The sequence below is a fragment of the Patiria miniata genome, unplaced genomic scaffold (genome assembly GCF_015706575.1).
Source record: "Patiria miniata isolate m_02_andy unplaced genomic scaffold, ASM1570657v1 HiC_scaffold_4, whole genome shotgun sequence".
Lineage (NCBI taxonomy): Eukaryota > Metazoa > Echinodermata > Asteroidea > Valvatida > Asterinidae > Patiria > Patiria miniata.
Genome location: NW_024037071.1, coordinates 3,112,303 through 3,137,379, shown reverse-complemented (window position 1 = coordinate 3,137,379; position 25,077 = coordinate 3,112,303). Strand labels below are relative to the sequence as shown.

The following is a 25,077-nucleotide window of genomic DNA, read 5'->3' as shown; positions in this document are numbered from 1 at the left end:
AAGCAGAGACAATATCCCATTGTTTAAAAAGATACATTAGTAGTAATAAATTTTGGTTAAAATAAAAGGATTGTTTAAATAAAGAAAATATATAACTATAATTTCTAAAAATATGACGTCACATTTCCCACATGTGAAATTCGTCGCGCCATATTGGTACGAAATTTGTGGAATGACTTTCCACAGATAATGGTGAAAAAGGGTCAATAAAATCATATTTGCTTTGAGCTATTAACCTCAGGTTTGGACAAGTTCGACTGCAACAATGCCTACCTATTTCCAGCGCCCAGAAAATGCCCTGAAAAGGGCAAATGGTGAGTAAATAATATTTGTGTGAGCAAAAGTAAATTCACCAGATTGAGATTACACTGCACTGAATGACTGCACAATGAATGGGACATCAGCGGGAACTTGGGACGGGTGTTGAGTGGATGTTGACTGGCGCACCCGTGGAAACACGAAACTTTCCATATAACGGGGTTGGGGTGGAGTGGGGTGGGGTGGTGGGGTGGTGGTGGGTGACCACTTGCTACAATGTATTGTATGTAATTGTAATCCAACAAGGTTAAGTTACTGTATTTTCATTTAAAAAACGATTAAAAAAATGGGTTGGCCTTTCATTGTAAATGTGATTTCCATCATTCTAATTCTATAGAGGGCGCCATTTCCAGATTAGATTGTGCATTGAAAGAAGCTTTTAAAATTCAATTGAAATGTTCACTGGTTATGGCATATCGTGTATAAACTCATCCAAAATATGGAACATAAGGAAAATTATCAAACAAGAAAATAACAAATCCTGCCGTGTTTTCCTCACTTCTACTTCTCCATCGACAGAATTCATCGATGTCGGCAAGAAGCAGCCAGCCTTGGATGCCCTGTACGACGTGATCAAGAGCAAGAAGCACCGAACATGGCAGAAGATTCACGAGCCCATCATGGAGAAGTACCTGACGCTGTGCGTAGAGCTGCGCAAGAGCCACACGGCCAAGGAGGGGCTCTACCAGTACAAGAACATCTGCCAGCAGGTCGGCTTGACATCATAAACCACTAACCGAAAACATCCTCCAAAATCAAACCTTCCTCACTCTTGCAAAATCCAACACCATATGGTAAACTCTACACCCAAGCAGTTGGACTGTGATTTTGGTGGTATGCCTGACCCCATGTAAAGCATAATCAGTTTACCAGTACAGTACTCATTCCAACAAATTCCAACAAAACATGCAGTTGGATTGTTGGGGTGGTTAGGGTTAAGCAGTCCTTCTGATTTGAGGAGTGCAATCACACCCCCACACCATCGCACACCTAAAAGCTTCCCGAGAAGTGTGAATAATTGCACGCCTGAATTTTCCTGGACCACAGATCACAAACCTAGAAAACCACACACCTAGAAAAAACACACACCTAGAAAAATCCAGGTGTGCCTTTTTCCACACGCCTGTGATTTTCAAATCAGAAGGACTGGTTAAGTTGGAGCAGAGTGGAGGATTTTGGATAAAAGAAGATTCCACACAAAACACCTTCTCTGGGTATTTGTCCCCCAGGACCTTTTCCCCGAAGCCTCAAAAATCTTCAGCATTGCTTGAAACAAAACTTGCATTCATTGAACTTAAAGTTCCAAGGGGGCATCAAGCACGATATGAAGTTATAGCAGCAGAGATCTGGGTTGCATTTAGCAGGGTTTTCATATCAGCTGGTTTGCATTCTGTTGCATTTAGCAGGGTGCCTAGAGAAAACGTGAGCGTGCTTATTAAAGAAAACGAAAAACATTACTGGTAGGGAGTCATGGTTAAAAATCATAGGTCAGTGGTAGACAAAAAGTTGGACTTCATACAAAAGTTTTGTCGCCTTTTAAAAAAAATTCTACCATAGCTTTGTGTATTGTATTCTTATCAACTTTTCTTTGTTGGCCCTAGGTGAACGTGAAGTCTCTTGAGGATGTCGTCAGGGGCTACCTGCGGCTTGCAGAGGAGAAAACAGAAGAGGCTCGTAAGGCGTCGGAGCAAACGGTGCTGGATGTTGACGATCTGGACAATGTTGTAACTCCTGAAAGGTGCGTAGATCTGGGGTGAAATTCACGGATCTGCTCAGCAGATAAATTGAGCTCAAGTGAATATTGATGCTCTCTGCTAAGCAAAGCTGAACAGGGAACCGGTCACAAGCATTAGATATCAATGTGCATTTTGGCCGGTGGCCAGCTTGGCCAGCTTTTCCCTTAACAAAACTGTTCTGCACTTAGCAATTGTTGTGTGCGTTTAGCAGTTCCATGCTTTGGCCCTTCTAAGCACATTGCCTGTTAAGTGAACAATCTGGCCCCTTCACAGAGAGAGACCATAATCAGACAGAACAGTATAAAGCATGCCAAATTAGAGGCAGAATTGTTTTAAAAAGTAGTGACGTAATAATAGAAGTCTCAATGTACACGCAAACAGTGGCATGTCTATGCCAAAAGATATGCTGAATCTCTGTAATTTTTCAGGCTACACTTGGCACAATGTTTGTGCGAACCTTTAAACAGCTCTGTGACATTTGCCCCTGAGCACAGGTCCACAGAAATGATATGCAAACATAATTTCCAATGATTTCTTTTTACTTCGAACCCCAAAATGCCCTGATTGTGATTGCCTGACCCTCACCAAATCGTACTTTTGCTTGAAAAAGCAAAGTATCCTGTGTATTGAGAGTCCATTTATTTCCAAGGATATGACATACATAGTAGACCTTGACTCTTTGTGTTTGTTTCCAGTCTCTTGCTGAGCGCCGTGAGTGGGGAGGACACCCAGGCGCGCACGGATCGCATCATGCTCATCCCGTGGGTCAAGTTCCTCTGGGAGTCCTATCGCCAGTGCCTGGACCTGCTGCGTAACAACAACCGCGTAGAAAAGCTGTACCAGGACATTGCTCAAGACGGTACGTAGCCATCTGAAATTTGTTTACCCTGGCCTTTCCTAGATCCTTTGAAATCTATCAGGAAGTTTAAGAGAATTTGTAGGATTAGGCCAAATAAAAAAAATAAATATGTTTAGCGTCCCCGCCCGCTTCCTTAGGCCCCCTCCTTTTTTCTTTTTTCTTTTTTTTTTTTAACCGAAAAAAATAAAAAAATTTAAACAGTGACATCATTTTGGCCTCTTGATCCGTTGAATCTATCTAGCCCATATAAAGCTGGTATGTCATTTCCTGGGTCCAATCGGCGACCATTTAAAAAAAAGCTGGCGGCCATCTTGAAAAATAGCCCAGTCAGACGGCCATTTTGGAACGAAAAAAGGGCCTCCTTCCTTTTTTTCAAAAAGGCAGGATGCTAAACATGTTTTTTTTTTTTGGCCTTAGTACAGCCACGCCACTTTTACCACATGCAGTTTTTATTGATTTTTGCAGATAAAGTACAGCATCATTCATATAAGCCTTTAGTTTTCATTAGTTTTGAGTTTTTACATTAGTACTGTATACAGCACTATCACTGGTTGATTTTGGCGGATTACAAAGGGGTTGGTTGGGAAAAGTTCTTTACCCTGTAACAATGGTTGTCTTTTATTTCCCCCCTCAGCTTTCCGATTCTGTCAGAAGTACCAGAGAAAGACGGAGTTCCGCAAGCTGTGTGATAATGTGAGTATGCCAGTGTTTGGAGAATATGAGTTTTATGAATAAGTGCAATCATGTCAACTTATGATTTCCGATATTTGAACTACAGCAATTCACAATACAGAAAAACTTGCTGTCGGCAGTGCAAACCCTGCTTAAAGTTGCATACCCTAAGATCTTAAAACAAAACAATTTTTTTTTTCTCTTAATGAATGTTCAATTCGTATGTTTATGTTTAAATAAATAAAAACCTACTTTATTCAGATTTTGGGCATCTGCAACGTCTGATAAAGGGTTTTTATTTTGCATGCAAATGAACACGTCCTGAATTATTGTTGGGCTGTCAATAATTCAAATTTTTTAAAGAAGTACTTCAATAACTAAATGTTGGTGGATTTTGCATTGAATGCGAACAACTATATAATTGCTAGGAATATGGTAATTGTAAAAACAAATCACTTTTTTGGGGTGAAAGTCATTACCAAACGCTATTTATTTAATGTAAGGTGACAAGGATTTAGCAGTTCTATTTTTTTTTTATACAGAGTTGGAGTTATTTCAGTGAAAAACTGTATTACACGTGTATTATGTTTTGTACGGCACGTAGTCTACGAAGGATGGACAATTAACTGCAGAACAACGTATGCAAAGAACTATCCACAAGGTTGAAAAGTGGCATTGTGGCAAACATTGTACAGTGCTTTATCTTGAGTCCCTTATGATTTTCTGAATGAGAAATTAAATTGTTTTGATCACCTCAGTTGCGGAACCATCTGGGTCTGATCCAGAAACACCAGAGCCAGACCACAGCCATCGATCTGAACAAGCCAGAAAGCCAGCAGCTACATCTAGACACCCGACTCTTCCAGCTGGACACTGCAATCACTATGGAACTCTGGCAGGTACAAGACATGATCCCTTAATTAAGCAAAACTCGTTGAAGATGGTTATGCAAGCCAATTATTCCCCAAACACGAAGCACGCCAGAAATTAAATAAGTCTATCTTAACCCTAACCCACCTCACTCCTCCAAAATCCTCCTGGCGGTTTTGGAGGATTCTAGAGGATTGAGGATGAATGGTGATTGAATCAAATGAGGATTCTGGAGGATTGAGGATGAATGGTGATTGAAGCACATGGGGATTTTGGAGGATTGAGGATGAATGGTGAATGAAGCACAAGAGGATTTTGGAGGATTGCGGATGAATGCATTTTGAGGCAGGACTGTCTGATGATTTTGAAGGATTTGGCGTTGGTTATCCTTCATTTAAACACGAGTGCAAAGTTTTGGGATGAGGAGGATTTTGGAGGATTGAGGATGAATGCATTTTGAGGCAGGACTGTCTGACAATTTTGAAAAATTTAGGCGGAGTTGAACATTTTTGGAGGATTTTGGAGGATTGAGGATGGTTGTAAGCAACAAGGGCCTAGGGGGTTAGGGTTAAGTGACTGCTAAGAAAGTAGTCAAAGCCAAGTAGCCAAAATTGACAGTGTTTTTGCTCATAACAGAATTGATATTGACGTTAACTCTTTGAAACATGCATCTTTCTATGAGAAACTTTGTACGATATCGCGAAACCTTTATTAGGGGGAGGGGGTATGGTATCTGAACGTTGTATTTTGTTAGGACAAAGAATTTGTAAATAAATTGTGTTAAATTTGCTACTACAGTCAAGGACTTGTCGGACTTTGTAGTCGGAGAAAGGATAAATCCAAAATGGGCAAGGAATGAAAACGGAATTGTAAGTCTGAATAAGAAATCTCACAGTTTGATTAAAAATTAAAAAAAAGGAAACATTGGATGCCCATTTTGGATTACAAAGGCAGTCCAAATAGTGGTCAGAGAAGATGGTAAAACCCAAGAGTTGTTACTCCAACCAAACCACCTAATTCTACCTCCATTTCTTCCTACCCCCGCCCCCCTCCCCCACCTCACCAACAGGAAGCCTACAAGGCCGTTGAGGACATCCACAGCCTGATGGGTCTGTCCAAGAAGCCCCCCAAGCCCCAGATGATGGCCAACTACTACCAGAAGCTGGGGCTAGTCTTCTGGAAGTCTGGCAACGGGTTGTTCCACGCCTGCGCCTTGCACCGCCTGCTGCAGCTGTCTAGGGAACAGCGCAAGAATCTGACCCAGGAAGAGATACAGAGGTGGGTGCTCTTAGCCCTGACGGGGGCCAAGGGACCATGTAGACAGGGTTCCAAGCCACTCTGGAAATCAGGGAAAACCTTGAAAAGGAGTTTCCGTCTTTCCAGTCAGGGGATACTCAGAGAATTTGTGAAAAAATACCAAAAATCTGAAAACCCAGGGAATTTTGCAGTGACCCAGAAGGGAAAGGTTTTCACCAGTTTGGCGTATGTGCATCATGTGCCGTGTATCCAAGTTGTGTCCATCGACTGACTGGCTATGGTGGTAAATTATTTTAGTGTTTATGAAGTGTGATTCTCGAGACAATAACAATTGGCTCTGCTACATCACTTTGTGATTTTCCAGCAACCCTGTGGTTAAGTGAAAATATTTCTTATGGACTTTTGGAAATTTTCTCAGGGAAATCTCAGAGAATTTTGTTTTCATAAAGTTCTGGGAACCCTGTGTACATTTTTTTTCTGATATAGCCACTCTTTTTTTGCGACGAGCCTTTAAAAAGTTTGTAGCATGATGACGTTGGGATATTTTGACACCAATTTCATAAAAAACGACATGGCGTTTGCAAAAAAGTACTAAACAGGGTACTGAAACATATTTTGTTTTCCATTGACTGTTTATAATGGTCACAATATCAGAATAGTCCAAGTATCTTTTTTGTAATTCATAACCAATTGTCGGGATACTTGGCCATGAATTACATAAATGACAGATTATTTCAGGCACCAGAGATCAACATTTCTAGCCAGCACATCTTGTATTTATGAACAAGACATAAAGCAATTAAAAATAACCTTCAAAACAGCTAGCGGAAAACAAAGATCGGCTGTTGTAGTTTCACAAAAACGGCAGAAAGAAATCACCTTTGGCTTTCTTTGTCCCAGGATGGCCACCCGTGTCCTGCTAGCTACCCTGGCCGTGCCCATCTCGCCCCCTCGCAACGACATTGGGGACATGCTGGACATGGGCGACACCGCCATGGAGAACAAGCGCAAGCTGGCCAACCTCCTGGGGCTCCAGACTCCGCCCACCAGATCTCAGCTGGTCAAGGACTTGGTAAGCTGTCGGCCCTGTGGCCCCTCCCTGCCTGTCAATCAAACAGTGGGCTTTGACCAATTAGATTACATCTTTTAGTCAGGTGACCGTGGTGGGTGGGTCATACTCGGTCACAAGCATTGGTGGGCAGGGCTAAGGCCAAATCTTGAAGGGTCCAATTTATGGTTCTTCTGACCACAGGCATGCAACTTTTCCTCGGATCTGCTGATTCCCTCGCTTTTCACTTCACAATTATGCCATTAAAAATTGAAAAAATACTGTACAAAGTCTTGTAAAGATTGGAGTTTCCTCTTTTTTGTTACTTCCAAGTTGCAGGCCTGTTAAACAACATAAATTTGGTGCTGTGATCACCAATCTGGGTCAAGTTTCTGCTAACCACAGAATTCTGCACTTACGATCACCATTTTGCGCTAACAGCGGTAGCAGATAAATTCTGCGTTAACTGTGTAAGCACAGAATCCTTAGTTATGGGATGTACCAGGCGCAGAAGCCAAAATTCCTCGCTAAGCAGTGAAATACCTTACAGTAAGAAGGGAATTTTCTGCTACAGTAAGCAGGGATTCTTTGCTAACGGTAAGCAGAACCATGGAATTGGGCTCTGTATCTACTACGCTAACAAGAAGTTCCATGCTAACCATGTAAGCACAGAATTCTTAATTACGGCATGTCCATATATGCAAAGTCAAAATACCTTGCTAAGAAGTGAAAAGATGCTTATCACTTGGAAACAATTTTCTGCTGTACATTCCAGAGAGTCCTCAGTTATTATGAGCAGAGTCGTGGAATTTGGCTCTTAAGAAAAAGATTCAAGATTGGCTTTACCAATGCTTGGCCCAGTGTCATGGCACTGCTAAGCTCTGGATTTCTTGCTAACAGGACCTCCATTCGTTTAACATAAGGCATAAGCATTAAATACAAAAGAGAACGTGTCATCATCGCGTTCCACATGAACAACAAAAGTGGATTTTTAAAAATTTCCATCATGTTTCCACTACAGCTTTGTTTCCACCAAACATTTTAGCCTTTCTGAATAGAATTGGCTTGCCTTCTCATGTCTTGTCTGTTCAGGTGAGGTACAACGTGATCCCGTACGTCATGTCCCAAGTCAAGGATCTCTACGATTGGCTGGAGGTGGAGTTCCATCCGTTGGAGCTGTGCCAGCGAGTCAGTCAGATCTACGAGGTCATTCAGGAGAGCGGCGAGCCGGAACTGAAGCAGTACGTCAGCGCTCTGCAGGATAATACCATCATGCGCCTACTGAAACAGGTAACAGCCACGTTCACATTGATATAGGTTTTTCAAGGGATCATGACTGAAGTTTACTTGGGAACATATTTTGTGCAAGTTTCTGTTCTTCGCAAAATGTAGGAAAACTATTTGACATCAGTCTTGGTTAAAATTTCTTTTTAATAGTTCACTTCTTAATAAATTTTGGTCACCGTTTCTCTCTTGACAGATTTCCCAGATTTACGAGACCATCGGATTTGCTCGGCTGGCTAGCCTGGTGCCGTACTGTTCAGCCTTCCACCTGGAGAGGGTCATTGTGGACGCGTCCCGCAACGGCGCAGTCGAGGTACCAGCCCCTTACTCAGAATCAGAGAATTGGTGCTGGTCCCAGAGGGCCAGCCTAGTGTCGTCTTTGTTCCTATCTCCGGCCGCGTCCGAATTACTTGGCAACGGCTGGAAATAACACACGAGCCTGTGGGAATGGCTGCAGCCGCTTTCTTTAGGCGCGAGTGTCATTTCTAGCCACAGCCAAGTAATTCAGACATGGCTTCACTGACTGACTGTGTGACTCATCGTCTTTTGTAACTTGGAATTGCATTAGCCTCACGTTGGCCCAAAGTATTGACTCAAATGACTCCCTAGATCTCTTAGACCAAATTGGTCTGGGACCAGTTTTACTAGGCCTACCAAGTCTTTTAACCCTAACTCAGGGGTGTGAAATCTCAGCGTTGAAGCTAATTTCAGCTTTTTTTGTTTTGGATTTCAGCTTTTTCCCCTCGCTTGCTGTGTACAAAAGTATAGGAGATTTCTAAAGTTCAGCTTTTTTTTTAACACCTTTTTCAGCTGTTTTCAGCTATTTTTATCAGTGGTCACTCACACCCCTGCTAAGTTCTCTTGCCCAGAAGCAGCCTGAATCCTCTAATATCCACTAATGGCAAAGAGTAAAAAACTCTTAGCGCCTGAAGCGCCTGGGAGCATTTTATTTAAATCGATTTGGCGCTGTATTTTATTATTATTATCCTTCAAAAATCATCAATTTTTTTGCTGGAGGCCTCTTCCTGGATCATTCGTAATCCTCCACTGAGTTTGCTGTCATGTTATCACATAATCAGATTTCAATGCTTGTATGAGTTCATTAGCTGGAGTATCTTATTGAAAGCCCCCATTGTTATCCTGTATTGTGGTTTGGCAATGCCAAGGCCCTAAATGGTTGGAGTAAAGAGGTTGTACAATAAACAGAGGTATATGCTGGATGCCTGCCTAGTATACATGCATAAAGCAAGTAACGGCTTGAATCCTCCAAAATCATTTTGTTTTGGCGAAACCAGCCAGAGCCTCAATCCTCCAAATTCATCCAGCATCAGATTGGGCCTGATGACCTGGATCCTCCATTATCCTCCAGAGGTAAAATCCTGTTATGCCCTCAATCCTGCGAAATCCTCCAATGCTTTGATTTTCAAAGGCCCCCAATCCTTTGAAATCTTCCATTTTGCAAAAACAGTTTTGGAGAATTTGGTAAGCTTAGGGTTTCTATATGAATATGGGTGTTTCTTTGCAGATATTCCTGTGTTAAAAAAATCTTGTACATGCACTTCTCCATGTTTTATTCCCGTCTGACTTTTTTTTTCTCAGATACGAGTTGACCACGCCACCCAGGCCCTAGTCTTTGGCGGGATGGTCTCCATCTCTCAGCAGGACGAGCAGCTGAGCGAGGGCCCGCACCTGCAGGACCAAGCCTCGGATCAGATCCGCAACCAGCTCAGTCAGATGTCCTACACGCTGCACCGCGCCGTCAAGTTCATCCGCCCCATGCACATGGTGGTAGGTCCCTGCCTACTCATGTCTTTCCTTTACCTCCGGATAAAAGTTGGTATCAATCTTTGAAAACCCGGAAAATCTCTGGATTTGTATTTTACTGTTCTTGAAGTATTATGGAATATAACTAAAACTTTCCCTTTTGCCTAAAAAGTCTCTGTAACTTAGACTTGTCTCATAAAAATACAACTCATGTTCATGCTATGCCAACCAAGTGGCACTCATATTTTTGCCTGCTAACCCCTCTTGAAAGCTACCCCCCCCCAGCCAAAGCTGGATTCGCCCCTGTTGAAGGTTGTTCATTTGTATATCAAAGGATTACACCGCTTGGATTATGTGACTGCTCATCCTTGTAGAAATGACTTTGCAGTGACCATGGGGCATTCTCTGTTCCGTATCATGGGGCATTCCCTTCAGGCGAGTATTGGCAGTGTTTTGGAGGGTGTAGTTCAACGTGGGGTTAATCTCCGTCAACTGTTTTTATTTTGTCTCGTAGGACGAACAGGAGAACGAGAAGCAGGTGATGATCCAGCATTACCGGCGCACGGCGCGCAAGGAGCATGAGCGCATCCTGACCAGACGTCACATCATTGAGGACAGGAAGGAGAAACTAGAAAGCATCACTGTACAACGGGTAAGTTTGGAAACGGTCCTAATGGAGATGCATGATAGAATCCATTCACCCTAACTCTGCTGGATCCTTAAGAATCCACTACAAGATTATTTACGTCTTTGCTGGGTAGAGGAAGGTGCAACCCAGCCATTTCTACTAAAAGAATCCGTGCCATGAAACTGACAGATAACAATTCCTCTGAAATGTATAAAACCGATGAGACATCTCTTTTTGGTTAAAACGTTTGTAAAGTGTACTCCTTTGAACATTTAAAATGTTCCAGTTTTCCATGCTGTGGTGTCTTTTAAGGCACCTACTTTTTAAGTTTTTTCTATTCAAATTGTGAACCAAAAATATACTCATTAAAAATGTTTGCCATGGACATTAAAGGGAATATACAACATTTGCAAACATCGAAAAATAAAACTACCAAGTTTTTGCGAAATACCTTAATAGGATGTTGGTAAATGACAGTCTAAAGCATCCTGTAAAATGATGGCACCTGGTATACTGTCATTTTCAAGAAAAGTGGTATTTTTGTATCAATTTCCAACGCTGATCGGCCGATCAGCGTTGGAAACAACTGGCTTTTTTTCAAATACTGGCCCCAATTGACCATTGCGATTACAAACCTATGAACGGGTACGAGCCAGCTAGACTGGTTCCCTGACCTTACAATTCCCCAATGTATGTAAACTGCTCAATTTCTTCTTATATGGAGTCAGGGAACCAGACTACAGGAAAATGATCGTTTTTCTTGGTTTTTATAGCATTTTCGAACCCAAAACCTCCAAAAAGTCAGTGTAACTATATCTGCTTTATATTTCCAACCCCCCAATTCCCTCCATTTCTGAAAATTACAGCAAAAGCAAATGATGTATATTCCCTTTAAGGGATCTTGTTTGTAGGTCTTTTAGCCCGGTTCATACTTCATGCGAAAGCGAATGCGAAGCCGAGTTGAAATTCGCCCGAGTTGAAATATGTTCAACTTTTACGAATTCGCAGCGGGAATACTTGCCATGACGTCACAAACTCGCGTTCGCTTTCGCGTTCGCGCCGAGTATGAACCGGGCTTATGTCAAATTTTTTTGAGGCATGCAACATTTGGCTGAAAATCAGATAGCTTTCAGTTGTACTTTTTTTGAATCTGAAAGGTGATGTCATCCAAGACTAATTTTTTGAAATCAATTCTTGCAGGAGAAAGAGGAGCAGGACATCATCGAGAAGCAGCAGCGCAACCAGCGGGAGGCGGAGGAGAAGCGACTGGAGCGGGAAGCCCAGGAGCGCCAACGCAAGAAGGAGCTGGAGAAAGTTGAAGAGATCCAACGCTCCCAGGCCCGGGAGAGGATCAAGATGCTGAAGCAGTCCACCGTCAGCCAGAAGGTCTTCAAGAGACTCAACGAGGAGGTGGGTAACACTCAGCAGTGGGGAAGTCCAATCCCATCGCGAATCCATTCACAAGTCTGATCACAAGAACACACGCACCAGGTTCCCCCGTCAGGGTTCGAGCCCACTTAAACCACGGCACATGAGTCGGAACACAGTAACCAATGGACCCCTTTTCTAGTCGACTATTCCTGAAAGCATCACTGCTTTCAATAGCCACAGGTCTCGTAATGTACAGTAGGAAGCCAGGCCAAGACGTGTTGTGATTATGTTTGACCATAGTTTCACTAGAGGCATTCCTAGGTTGCTCTTATCAAACAGGTGTGAGTTGCATCACAAATTAACAAGTTGAGTAATGGTCCTCGGTCAAACTTGCTCTTTGATTGATAACGGCAGGAATTGGAGAAGCTGGACCCAGACGAGATCATGGCCAAGCACGTGGAGCAGCTGGAAGTGGAGAAGAAAGAACTCCAGATGCGACTGAAGGCTCAAGAGAAGAAAGTGGACTTTGCCGCCCGGGCACGACGGGTGGAGGAGTTGCCTCTGTTGGTCAAGCAGTACGAACAGCAGGCCGTGGAGGACCGTAAGATATGGGAGGAGATGGAAGAACAACGGGTAGGTTGCGACAATCGGGGGTTAGATTAGTCCCGATTTTTTGTCTCCAGATTTGTGGATTTTAAAAAGCCTCAATGAGACATAGTCATCACTGGGATTTTCCTTTTCAGGGTCAAAGATTTATTTGAAAATATTGTAGCGGGTTTTTTTTTTTAAGAATCAATCATTTCAGGACTTAGCAAATTGCTGTGTTTAAACTTCTTGATCAAATTTTTGCTATTTTCTTTTCGTTTGCAGATTGCAGAAGCCATCAGTGAGAGGGAGAAGGCTCTAGAGAGCAGAGACCGTCTGGCTCGCATGGCTGGTGACAAGAAGAAGTTTGCCGAAATGCTGGAGCAGACTCGCTACAGCATATACCAGGTAGGTCTACGGCCTCCTTGACGATTGATCCTTGAGAATGACGTGAAAATGCTATCACTGCAAAGAGACGCTATGCTAATAAGAACATCCGGGAAGATTTACGTTTTCAATTGGGGAACCTTTGCCTTGATATATGTATGTGAATTTATCCCCCTTGTTCTAGCTTGTAGATAAGGAACATTTCTCATTCCCACTTCGAAGAAAATGCCAAAAAAAAAACCCAGAAAAAAAGCAAAACAACATTCCTAGGTTTGCAGATGCCTCTTTGAATGGCTTAATTTCTTGGCTGGTTTGTACATCAGAGCCTAATATTATTTCATATTGATATTTCTACAATAATGTTGACCTTGTTTCTGGATGTTACCCTAGTCATACAAAAACATGTATTTGAGAAAAAGAAAAAAAACTGAAGCCCATTTTTTAATATACCATTTCAAACAATACATTAAGCCCCTGCCCACTGTGCACATGGTAAAAAAAAAAACACTGCACGTTGCACAATGCAACATTGCACGTTCCAGCCGCGCACATCATACATGCATGGTCGACTTTTCTGGAGGCATGTCAGATATGACACACGGCTGTGATTGGGCAACACACCATGGAGGCGGGGCCTTGGATCGGTCAATCCGTTGCATCAATTATAATACCTATAGAGTACCGAAGTGAATGCATCATAAAAAAAAAATTATGTGTGTAAAAGACATTAGCGCATGATTCAGCCCGTGAACCAATACGCGCGTACTCCATACGTTTGCACTACACTTCCCGGTTCAAAAAGACGTCACACTTCGGTACTCTATATAATATGGACCCAAGTTTAACCAAATTCACGCTTCGAATAACTCTCATCACTAAAAAACCTAATGTATGTATCGTCGACGCTTTTGTTTCTTAGACTAAGCTGGCCGACTACGAGCAGCTCGAGCGCGAAGAGCGCGTCAAGCGTCTCCAGGAACGCAAGAATCGTCGCAAGGAGGAACGCCGCCTCAAGTGGCTGAAGGAGAGAGAGGAGGAGGAGCAACGCAAGAAGGACGAGGAGCTCAAACGAGGTAAGTGGCACCGAAGGAACCTACCGAACCCTGTGTTGCAATGTGTCTTGCAAGCCTCACAGAAACCTGCGGAGAGCAGAAAATGGGGAAATGTTCATCTCTGGTGTGGCATTCTGAAGGTGGAGGGTTCTTATCCTTCTTTTAACTTTCCTCACTCTACTTTGAAATTAAATATGAAGTTGATAAAAAAAAACCTGTGGGGCTGAAACCCAATTGGCTTCTGAGATTGAGATGCTTGTTAACCTCAGTCAGTGAGATGAATCAACCTCATGAGGTTCAGTTGAAACCAGTTTGTCTGCTGAATAGACTTCTAATTCTGCGAAAGTGCCAGCAACAGATTCAAGTCACATTTCAGGCAATTTCTTTCTTCAACCTAATGTTAATTAGTGTGGATACAGATTTTTTTTGGCTTCCTCCGTTGTGAGTGCAAATTGAAATGTCTGTCAGAACATAGTGTGGAGTGCCATGGCCTCGTGGTCTGGAGCATTGAACTCGTGGTCTGCGGGTAATTCTGCAGGTTGTGGGTTCGATTCCAGCCTGGGGCTGTGGTGCGTGTGCCCTTGGGCAAGGTACTTTGTCATTCATTGCTCCTCCCCACCCAGGAGTCAATGGGTACCTGTGAGGGCAGAAATGGTTATTGTGATTGATTCTAGCTGCCTTGCACCGAAATGGCTGCATGGAGCTGTGCACTCCCCAGGGAGCTGAGATTGTCTTTGGAATGTTTCACTGGCCCAATGAGCAGGCGTTAAAATAATGTAAAGCGCTTTGATCTTTGTAAAAAGCGCCATGTATTAGTACCCGTTATAATTAAGGCTTGCAATTACACGTGCCACATCCCATAAACACTTATGATAACCAAATATTGACGTGGACTAAGTTTCTAGTTATTGAATGGCTGCTTTTGATTATCCTCCTCTGCAGTCCGTGAGGAAGAGCAGGAACGTCAAGCTGAAGAAATTCGCAAGAAGGTGGAAGCTTTCAAGGCACAAGAAGCTAAACAGGCGGCCAAGTAAGGAATCACTCTGAGGATGCGTAAAAAAAAACAACAGCTGCACGCTTGCCCAAAGCACATCATGCAACACGAAATCCAATGTTGCTTGAGAGTGAAAAGAGTTTTTTAAAAGTCTGTATGCCGTCATAGCCTTAAAAATACACGTTGAATGCAAGGTTGAGTTGAAACATGGTCATTGCAAGTCCTTACAAGTCATTGCCAAGCAGATCACTAGTCATGGAGTCTCAATTCCAAATCAAACCGTGTGACAGTTATTCCTTTGTCATTGTTGATTCACTGACACTTGTAACATGCCGTGCAATTTACTAGCGATTGACGTGTTATTTGACCAGTGATAGATTTGTAATACGGTGATTATAGTGTGACAGAGCAGTCATAAACATGTGGTTTGAAACAGGCTGTCGGCCGGTAGGAATAGGTAAACTGTCCCAGGTACGTATTAATAAACTTGATAACCACGTTCAATATTTTGCGTTTCCAGGCAGAAAGAGATTGAGGAACGAGAAGAACGGGAGAAGAGAGAATTGGAGCGTGGCATGGGCCCCGCCCGCGGCGGCCAGGCGGAAGAAGCCTGGCGCCGTCGCCCAGCGCCCGGCGACGCACCCCGAGAAATACAACGGGATAAGAGTGCCGCGGACGAGGGAAATTGGAGACGTGGTGGCGGTGGCGGTGCTAGGGAGGACAGGTATTAGTCAATCTTTTCTTTAAAGGTTTAAAAACTTCACTAATTCCTTGTCATTTTTGCTTTTTTTCAAATACACGGCCCATTGTGTGTTCCTTGACCCAAATGTGGATGTCAGGGCCCATGTAAAGGAAGAGTGGCTAGGATTTACATTCCTTCACCTGTCAAAAATGTCGCAAAACCAGGTTTTGGCTGAAGAAGGGAAAATTGATCTTGTGATTTCTGGAAAGTTCTTCAATTCCAATATGTGGAAGTATGCCTTTTGTGAAGTATCGTATACGTTTTGGTTAGGTGGATCGATTAGCTTTCTATCAAGACTGGATAGTGTTCTACATGTTTGATTTTTGTTTTAATACCAACCATTGCAGACCTGCCGAGAGTCAGCCTTGGCGTCCGTCCAGGGATAAAGAAGGGGAGAGGCCAGGGGTGTACAGACCCCCTCGCCGGGATGTCGAGGAAAGAGCCGAGCCACTGCGCAGCGAAGAGGCAAAGGAAGGGGGCATGGGAGGACAGGAACCAGGGCCTGAAGATGCGAGAGAGCCGCGTCGGAACCAGTACAGGCAGGAGGAACAGGAGGACGGGGAGAGTGAATACCGACGAGATCGACGCGACAACTATCGCGACATCCGCTTGGATGATCCCGAGTTCCGCCGCAGCGCTGGCATTAAGGATGAAGAGGATGAGCCTCGCAGAGAGCCCAACGAAGAGCGGGAAGTCCGTCAAGAGAAGAGGGGTCCACCCCCAGAGCGTCAGAGAGGACCGCCCCAGGAGGAACCTGCTCGTGAGCCCCGACGTGACATGGGTAGGGAAGACAAGGGTTATGGAAGGGATGACCGCGACTTTGGTAGGGATGACCGTGGGGCTAGGGATGGCCGTAGCTTTGGGAGAGATGACCGTGGTGGGAGAGATGACGGCTTTGGTCGGAGTGACCGCGGAGGCCGGGATGATGGCTTTGGTGGTCGGGATGATCGTGGCTTTGGTGGTCGGAATGACCGCGGATTCAGAGATGACCGTCGAGGCTTTGGGAGAGATGAGCGAGGTGGTGGTTACGGAAGAGATGACCGAGGGGGCTATGGGCGCAGGGAAGAGGGACGTTGGGGCGACCGTGGCGAGGAGAGGTCCTGGGGGAGAGACGGGGATCGCCCTCGCAGAGACTTCCGAGATGACCAAGGGGAGGACTCCGGCAGGAGCTGGAGAGGGGCGCCAAGGGATGACCGTGGTCCGGCCCGGCGGGGAGGTGATGACTGGCGAGGACCCAGCCGAGGTGGTCCCCCCGCTGAGATCCGGCGTGACAGAGGCCCTGGGCGAGACGAGGGCTCATCTTGGCGTCAGGGCGGGGAAGGCGGTGGGCGAGACCGTGGAGCCCCCCAGGATGGTGATAAGTGGCGCCGAAGTGCACCCAGGCAGGATGCACCGTCCGAATCCAAGCCACCTGTTAAAGAGGTGCGCCGGGAACCTCGGAAGCAAGAGCCTCCACCACCACAGGAGACCAAAGCCAATGACGACGATGGGTGGGAGACCGTTGTCAAACGCCGCTAAACATCCAATCACTAGAAGTAAATAAGTGGGGGTGTATTTGGGGTATTTCCAGGGGAAAACACCTATTCCACCCCTCCCAAAGCACGTTCATTTTAACCCACCTTAATGTCCTATTTTCACCATTTCTTCTCCAGATCAATAATGAAGCCATTGAGCGACTCCTGGATTTTTCTGATAATGAATCTGATCGTATTAATATAGTGCTGAGTGTACTTTGTCATGTGGAAATGTCATGACTGTACAAGAGATTAAGCAATCCTGGTTAAGATCCTTTCATACAAATTTCAGTTTCGATTTGTATTGTTCAATGAGCATGTGCTCCACCATTTTGTTTTCCTTGTGATTTAGTTGACCAGCTGCGATAGGAATGCCATGCAGTTTGAAAACTAAGAAATGCTGCATCTTTCCTCTCGTATGAAAATGTTTCCTTTGATATCACATAACTCGTGTATTTTTTATCAGATTGGTTGGCCCCACTCCTTATTTTCATTCGCATTTCGCATTTTGCAAAATACAACTACTTTAACATGTGTTGCTATTTAACAATATTTGGTGCTGAATTATTGGGAAAAAAACTTGTTTTGTTTTCAAATGTGCATTCTAACTGGGTTTTATCATGCTTGTCAAAGTAGTACGATTTCTTTGCAAGTATTTACATGTAAAAGTTATAATAGCACTAACAATTTCGATATTTTCTTCCTAAAGGCAACGATTTACCCTTCAAAGATTATTAAGTTTAATCTTTAACAGTATTTTGAGTTACTATTTCAGCAGTAAAAAAATTCACATTAAACAGCGATTAGAATGTTTGAAAGAAACCGAACCTTTTTGGTTCAAGTAGATAAGATACAATATAGCTTGGGACAATTTTAAATGGATATCTCTCAATGTTAGGAATAATCCTTCAAAGACATTTGAATCAAAGTCAGTAATTTGTGAATGTCATTGGTTGAAGTCGGTAATAAAATAAAACAACTTGCAGTCTATCACACGCTGTGTTGCTAAATGACTGTTTATTCTTGATCTGTTCCATCTTTTTACAATACCCTTTGCAAAGAAACTCCATTATAAGATGGGAAAAACTTATTCTTCCTCGAAGCTTGTACTTTATCATACACCACTACGTACTGGTTTATGATACTTGAAATGCAATTCCATGGTGCGACAAGGACAGAACTGCACTGTTTTGTTAAGGACGAGTTCTGAAAGCGAGTAACTTTTAATTGATCAAAATTGGGAATCATAATCACTTTATTCAGATTGAATTGGCTGATCTTCCCCACTTAGGCAAGCGAGCACTTGCTGACAATGAACGCTACTAAATCTTCAAACATTTCATGAAATGGCCGTGGTGGCTTATTTCCCCCAAAACTATACATGTACATGTACACTATTATATCGTTTACGGGCGTGGTAGGTCACATTAAAGAACAAGTCAATTTATGTGAAATTTTTAGATTCACGGCTGATGAAAATAAAGGCGGCCTTCCAAGCAACCTTTCCATAGTAATACGACATAGATTACTAAACATAAAAAGAGCCAGAATATGCCTAATAACATGCAAATAATGGATAAGAAGCACATGTTATCATGAGGCTTCGAGACCCTTTCCTTTAGGTTTTGCAGTTGAGATCTGAGTACGTCACGACAGTGTGAACAAAAAAGTGGCAGTTGTAAAATATCTCCCTTTACGACACGGAGCACCCTAGATTACATAACAGTCCGTCCACATGATCTCAATCGCCTGATCTGATAGCTCATCACGACTGCTTGACCACACCAACGAGAGCCGGTCGTAACGTCCGGCTGTGGAGCCGGTAGCCGATTTTGGTGACTACTGCGACCTCGCCAGGGTTCTTCCCTTCCATGGCGGGGACTTCAAACAAAGCCTCGTGGAGGTTGGGGTCAAACTTCTCCCCCATGGGGTCAATCCGGTGGAGATTGTGCTTGTTAAATACCTGGACGTAAACAGGGGGGGAAAAAAGGATAAAAACCGCTAGTTTGATAATCGTTTAAGTTGTTATTTTCATATCCTTGAACAGAGGGTGAATCGACGGACCAAATGAGCTCAGAAACAGTGTCTAGAGCACTTCTGAGGAATCCTTGGTTTCATTACCAGAAAGAAATTTATTTATAATGGGATAGCACTGTCCAGCTCAAAAGTGAGAGTCCCTCAGAGAGATAGGTACAAAAAGTATGCTAGGCTGGCCTTCAAATATACTACCACTTTCAACTTTTAGCTGCCAAATAAGCGGTGTCAAATTTGGAGTGGTCTCGCCTTTTGTTGTAAAGAACTAAACAAATTATGTGGCTGCCCTTTTGAACAATAGCTGTCACTATTCTGCAGCTATAACTGCAGAGTCCCAAAAGAATGCAGCATTCATGTTTTTTTCGCAAACAAATCTTTGTTGATGGACTTCAAACTGTGGCCATACTTCCACACCATTCCTTACCTTCTGTAGTTGGGTTCCCGTCATCTGCAGACCCTGATACAAAGTCTTCAGAGACCCATTCTCCTTCCTCTTCAGCTCCTCCTCGGGAACACTGTCCGTGGCCTTGTCCAAGACGTCCGACACCTCCAGCAGGTCTTTGCAGAAGCTTTGGATTGCGTACAGCTTGCTGTCGTCCAGCTGCCGTTTATATCTCGTCCGGACATTTTCCGTTTCGGCGAGCGCTCTCTTATATTTATCCTATAACAAAAGTTGTACAAATTTTTAAACATGATACATTTTAGATTATATCAATAGTATGCGAGAAGAAAATTGTCTAGTGTACTGGGAAAATAAAGGAAAATGTGAGAGTCAATCATTCATTGTGGACTCAAGGACAAGCAGTTTGTTGCCAAGACAATTTTGAAGTCAACATCATAGTTTTTGGATTTTATACCACTTTTTGCACCATAAAGTTTATTTTCATTATACTGAATTTCTTTTATCTAGTTTTTTTCCAACGTTCAACCCCCCCCCCCTTAACAAAAACCCCAGATAATGGCTTTATGACTGTTTATGACAGGCCACATAAAGCAAATAGCCGGCGACTTACTGTGACATCAGCCAGCTGGGCCTGTAGTTTCTCTTTCTCTTCCTTGAGCGTCTTCTCTACTGCACTGAGGTCTGTCTGCTCATCTGGTTTGCTGCCCTCTGCTGGCGGACTCTTGTCTGTTGGCTTGGTGTCAGTTGATTGAGAATTGCTGGCTTCCTGTGTCTCTGTTGACTGCCATTGTATTCTATGCAACAAATGCAATTACAATGTAGTTGATTAGTTGACAAAGCATTCCAAACTTTAGAAAGATAACATCCAATTGCAGAAAATAACTCAAGTCAATCACAAGTTTAACCACTGGTACAAAATTGTGTACAACCACAACAGTGGCATCAGGATATTTCTTCCATTTTACAAACAATGTTTCATTTACTGTAGTGTATGTACTGAATGGGGATTTAGTTATCCATTATTTTTAATCCACTGCAGGCCTAAATTGAAAAACCACAATTTAAAATAAAGTGTGTGTCAGCGATTGTGTAGTTAATTTAAGGGCCGGCGACCCCGTTCCTATAATAAGAGAACAAAAATCCACTTTTAGTGAAGTTTTACAATGTTTTACTTTTAGGTTATTGGACTCTTTTCCTAATTAAACTTTAATAACGTTACATCATGACAATAGTTAATAATAACAACATTTAGAAATGAGTGTTGAACTTGTAGATACGGGGACTGTTTTGAAATTTGTTATGGCAAACTTTGGGTTAATATTATAACAACAAAAACCACTCGTATTCAATACTGATGCACGAGTACACCATTCGTGCCATTGCTTATTGCCATATGCATTGCGTAATCACAATCACGTTCGTTACCGTCATGACCGTTACTGGTTACCGCACACAAATCAATGCATCAATCCGCACGTACGAATGTTTGCATTAAGTTGTCTTCTGACATTACGAAATCGAGGTAAATTGTAACAATCTAAGGATATAACATTTGTTTTACTATACGGTACCTCTGATTATTATTTTTACACAAATTGGCAGTGCTTAATCGTGGTAAAAGTAGACTTCTTGCGAGCGATCGTAGATGCATGGTCGTCGCCATTTTGGATATTACATCACCTTTGAACTCCCACAATGCTTTGTTACCCCGCGGAGTGATATGTTAAGCGCGATTGATTGATCTGCACGATAAAGAGATCGCGCCGCGCTAACACGCGACCTCTCGTTGGCGCAATTACAGCGATCAGCTATCGGGCGTAAAGGGCGCCGCCTGCCTGGCCAATCGCATAGCAGTTCGGGCGCTGAACTTTTGATGCATGATGTGGAAATGTGTCCGAACTCGACGAGAGTTTTTTTCCCTATATACCACATAGCCCCCCCCCCAGGACATACATTTGCAGTATAGTCCATGAGGTTGCCAAACTTTAGTGGTGACAAATCAGTTAATTAAGTTGTGTGAAACTGAGTTGGGAATATACAATCTGGGTATATTTGGTAAAGCTTTAATTTGAGGGTCAATCAATTCGTTTTCTTCTTCTTTTTAATATTTTTTTTTTGGGGGAAGGCGTGTTTACAGGGTGGCTGAGGGTGGTCGGGTTCTGGGAACCGTTGGAGGATGTGAGGTGGGTGTCAAACTGTCAATCAGCGGTGGCCGCAACACTTTTGAAAGCGGGGGGGGGGGGGGGGGGGGGGGGGGGGCAAAACACCGCCTGTGCCAGCCGGCCGCGGGGGGGGGGGGGGGCTAAACCTCATTTATCAAAAGGGGGCGCCAGTTTCCAAGAGTACGCTATTGTACGTGGGACCTACCAAGAGTGGGACAACCCCCCCCCCCCCCCCCCCCCCATAGAAACTTGGGGGGGGGGGGCAATGGCCCCCTGACTACGTTCCGCCGCCACTGAATGCAATTTGGGGCTCATGATAGGTAATGGGTTGGAGGTTTCTCGAGGGCTGAAGCTATTTTGACTTTTAAGATACAAGCCTTCGGGTGGCAGAGGCATGACAGGAACTTTAATGTAGAAAACTTGCAGCTTTGGGTCACAACTGGTGGCCTACAACTCGATCGGGGGAGGGGGTATTTTGTTTTGATTGTGCATGAAAAGTGAGAAAGACTCATAGTCAAATGCCTTTGTTCATTAGGTAGGAATTTGGGATACAGCAGGAAACCAATTAAGTATACAATCAAGCCAAGCGGTATACCCCAACAGCTTTATTAAGAATGCATATAATGAGGTATGGAACCGGTAATGGACTTTACTGCATCCTGGAACCGCCCAATTGGGCTACAAAGCGCGCTTTGAACGTAATGAACGGAAAAAACATCATTAAAAGTAGGGGATATAAACATCCACACAACTATCCTTAAAACTAGGCGTTTTGTGTTATTTCTGTATGATGCGTGTGAGCCATCTCCCCCCCCCCCCCCGAAGGCCCGTTTTTTTTTTTTTTTTTAGCTTAGTGAAGACCGAGACGTCGCAATGAAGGAAGGCACTGCGAACACCACCATAAGTTTTTCTTTAAAAATGGTTACAAGTGGTCAGAAATTGCCTCAGATCGCGCACCACAGAATCCAATTTTGTTTCGGGGCCCTTTTGAGTGGGCCCCGAACCCCGGTCCGTAATTATTTGGACCCACTTTATGCCGTGAGGGACCAAATTTATTTTTTTAAATTGTGCTCTGGATCCGCCCGTGTTAATCAGTGCTCCTGAAAACAAAAAGGCCAAGGAGATATTTTGCTTTGTGAAATTCTCTGATGAAAGTGAACACTGAAGCTTGCAAACCACTGCAACTTGAAAGCATCAACAAATTTCAATTGCGTAGTTTCTGGCAAGTTTTGTTGCAAAAGCCTTATCTGCACAGTCTTAGGAGAATCGATTATCGATAATTATATCGAAGGTCAGTCTTGATTGTCAAATGATCCAAGTGCAACAAAAACATTTGTAATATACAGATCATAAAATACAGCAAAAAGTAAGTACAAAAAAACAAACAAGAGGAACGAAAGAACAAGTGCTGCATATGCGCGCGAGTCTGCGTGCTAGCATGGCGCGACGGCGCGATCTTCTGATCGCGCACATCCACCGATTGCGCTTAAAAGTGAACACAATTTTAAATCATTGTGACTCTAATTTACACCTTTTCAAAAGTACTTTTTAATAGAAATTGCTGTGAGAAATGATTTTATTTGCTAGTTATGTTAATTTATAGGGTTTTTTTTTAACGAAGGAGAACGTTTCTGTCTTGCTTACGAACTATTTTAGTGCGAACTGGTTTCGACCACTGTATGCGTGAAGTGGCCTGGTTACCATCCAATCCCGTGTAAACATCTTATGCTGCCCGAATTAGAAAAGTTGTTTATATTTTTCATATGTTGTCAAAACTGTTCATATGTTCGTCATAATATGACAAGGACTTAACTAAACAGGGAGAAGAACCATTATAAAGATGTCAGAGGTAAGGAGACGGGAGATAAATTGAGTTAATTTAGGTGTTTGCAGCTCCAGCGAGTAGCGGCGACCAGCACTACAGCATTTGCTATAGGCCTAGGCCTAGCATTCAGTCATGGAAATGGTGAATTGGTGGATCGTGTGTTTGGACATTTTGGTCTTTGGAAATTGGAATTTGGATTTTGGTGGGACATTTGCATAGGCCCTTAAGGAAAAAATGATGCAACCTGACTTTCGTAACAATATTGGAAATGTTTCTTGATCCCAGATTCATCATTTTTGCAATGACACTTGACAGACCTTTTAAAATTTAAGGCAAGTTCATTGAGATGATGAAGAAAAAAGTGGCGTCAGGTTGCAACATTCTTTCTGCCCTTAGTTTTATGGATCGCAGTGGCTATGAAATCCTCCAAACAAAGCTATGAACATGACGAATCACTAAGAAAATAAAATGAAATCAAGCGTTAGGCCCTACTTCAATAAAAAAAAAAGTAGCTTTAAAAACATAAAAGTGAAGATGACGGCACTAGGCCCTATTAAAAGAAAAAAGACAGCACGGATTCGATCCCGGACCCTTCGGCATTATGCTAGTCCAATGTAACCAATCCAGCTACAAAAGGCAACGCGGGCTGGTTCAATTTAAAGGGCAGTTAGATTCGCTATATGGTGTTTTTGCAGTGCCATAACAATAGCACTTGAAAATCACGTTACGGCTGCGGGAACGATAGCTGCTACGCATTGATATGAAAAATCTACATTAATATTCAGGATTTTTAAGTTGTGCCAAAAGTCAGTGCATAAGAATTAATACATTAAGCCTGTTATCCATATTTGTTTTCTAGCCAAAACAAGTCCTGTTATATGAGGGAACAAAACATATGATCTATGGTGTTTTTAATGAAACAAAAAAAATGAGATTAATGCAAAAGACTGTTCAGGCCAGATCCTATGTTCTGAATATAGACAAGGCAAAAAAACTGGTGTTAACAAAGTTTTTTCTGTCAATCAGGAGAAGAAACCCGATGGGGAGAGTCCCAGCAAGGACAAGGGGGCGATCGAGGACAGCGCCTTTGAGGCCCTGGAGAAGGACTTCCAAGAAGTCCTGAACGAGTTGATGGGCGACCGGAGCCTGGAGAAGTTCCGCGTGGAGTACGAGAAACTGCACCGGGCCCTGCGCAAGTCCCACGAGAGCGAGAAACGACTCATGACCAAATGCCGGGAACTGAACAGCGAGATCGTGGCCAACTCGGCCAAAGTGGCCACAGCGCTGCGGCTGTCGCAAGAAGATCAGACGACCATTGCCCAACTGAAAAAGGTATTGTCATCCACCAGGGGTCAATTTGCATAGTGCTCCTAATCCTAAGCCTACAAATTCACTTAGTATGGAATAGTTTTGCGTAGCTAAACGAGGTTACCAGCCGAAATATTGTTTTATTATTATTGATTGTAACTGGTTCCCAGCTTCTCTGTTTGTTCAACAGGAAAATTTGCAAACCATTATTTTTGGCAAAGGAGTTCCATAAATTCAGTTTTTGTGTGTAACGCGGCACTAAAA

The 25,077-nt window shown here is 43.3% G+C and overlaps 3 protein-coding genes across 3 annotated transcripts in view; 2 read left to right on the top strand and 1 right to left on the bottom strand.

Annotated features, from left to right (window-relative positions):
* The first annotated feature begins 114 nt into the window (after positions 1–114).
* LOC119739905 (eukaryotic translation initiation factor 3 subunit A-like) lies at positions 115–18,074 on the top strand. The gene is made up of 19 exons (XM_038215036.1): positions 115–314; positions 838–1,028; positions 1,920–2,056; positions 2,750–2,913; positions 3,548–3,606; positions 4,344–4,484; positions 5,525–5,733; positions 6,613–6,784; positions 7,853–8,050; positions 8,241–8,357; positions 9,644–9,832; positions 10,323–10,460; positions 11,637–11,846; positions 12,222–12,440; positions 12,678–12,800; positions 13,699–13,852; positions 14,774–14,861; positions 15,346–15,549; positions 15,915–18,074. The coding sequence occupies exons 1-19, from the start codon at positions 266–268 to the stop codon at positions 17,083–17,085; spliced, it is 3,933 nt and encodes a 1,310-aa protein (XP_038070964.1). The 5' UTR covers positions 115–265; the 3' UTR covers positions 17,086–18,074.
* Positions 18,075–18,078: 4 nt separating this feature from the next.
* Positions 18,079–21,223, bottom strand: LOC119739906 (grpE protein homolog 1, mitochondrial-like). Its single transcript, XM_038215037.1, has 4 exons — positions 21,090–21,223; positions 20,129–20,312; positions 19,540–19,776; positions 18,079–19,044 (listed from the first exon to the last, which is right to left on the bottom strand). Exons 1-4 carry the CDS (start codon positions 21,179–21,181, stop codon positions 18,847–18,849), a joined length of 711 nt encoding a protein of 236 aa, XP_038070965.1. The 5' UTR covers positions 21,182–21,223; the 3' UTR covers positions 18,079–18,846.
* Positions 21,224–23,371: 2,148 nt separating this feature from the next.
* Positions 23,372–25,077, top strand: part of LOC119739631 (cilia- and flagella-associated protein 58-like) — a 44,055-nt gene continuing 42,349 nt past the window's right edge. The window contains exons 1-2 of the mRNA XM_038214624.1: positions 23,372–23,529; positions 24,532–24,837. Of these exons, the coding sequence (XP_038070552.1) occupies positions 23,521–23,529; positions 24,532–24,837 (315 nt within the window). The 5' untranslated portion in view covers positions 23,372–23,520. The remainder of the gene's footprint in view (positions 23,530–24,531; positions 24,838–25,077) is intronic.

Bases quoted from the DNA above. Each gene is read 5' to 3' on its own strand.
- LOC119739906 (XM_038215037.1), bottom strand. From the start codon at position 21,181: ATGGCGACGACCATGCATCTACGATCGCTCGCAAGAAGTCTACTTTTA. The intron at 20,313-21,089 runs GTACCGTATAGT...TTTGTTGCATAG, and splicing joins TGTAAAAATAATAATCAGAG to AATACAATGGCAGTCAACAG. The intron at 19,777-20,128 runs GTAAGTCGCCGG...CTTTTGTTATAG, and splicing joins CCCAGCTGGCTGATGTCACA to GATAAATATAAGAGAGCGCT.
- LOC119739905 (XM_038215036.1), top strand. From the start codon at position 266: ATGCCTACCTATTTCCAGCGCCCAGAAAATGCCCTGAAAAGGGCAAAT. The intron at 3,607-4,343 runs GTGAGTATGCCA...TGATCACCTCAG, and splicing joins TCCGCAAGCTGTGTGATAAT to TTGCGGAACCATCTGGGTCT. The intron at 8,051-8,240 runs GTAACAGCCACG...CTCTCTTGACAG, and splicing joins TCATGCGCCTACTGAAACAG to ATTTCCCAGATTTACGAGAC.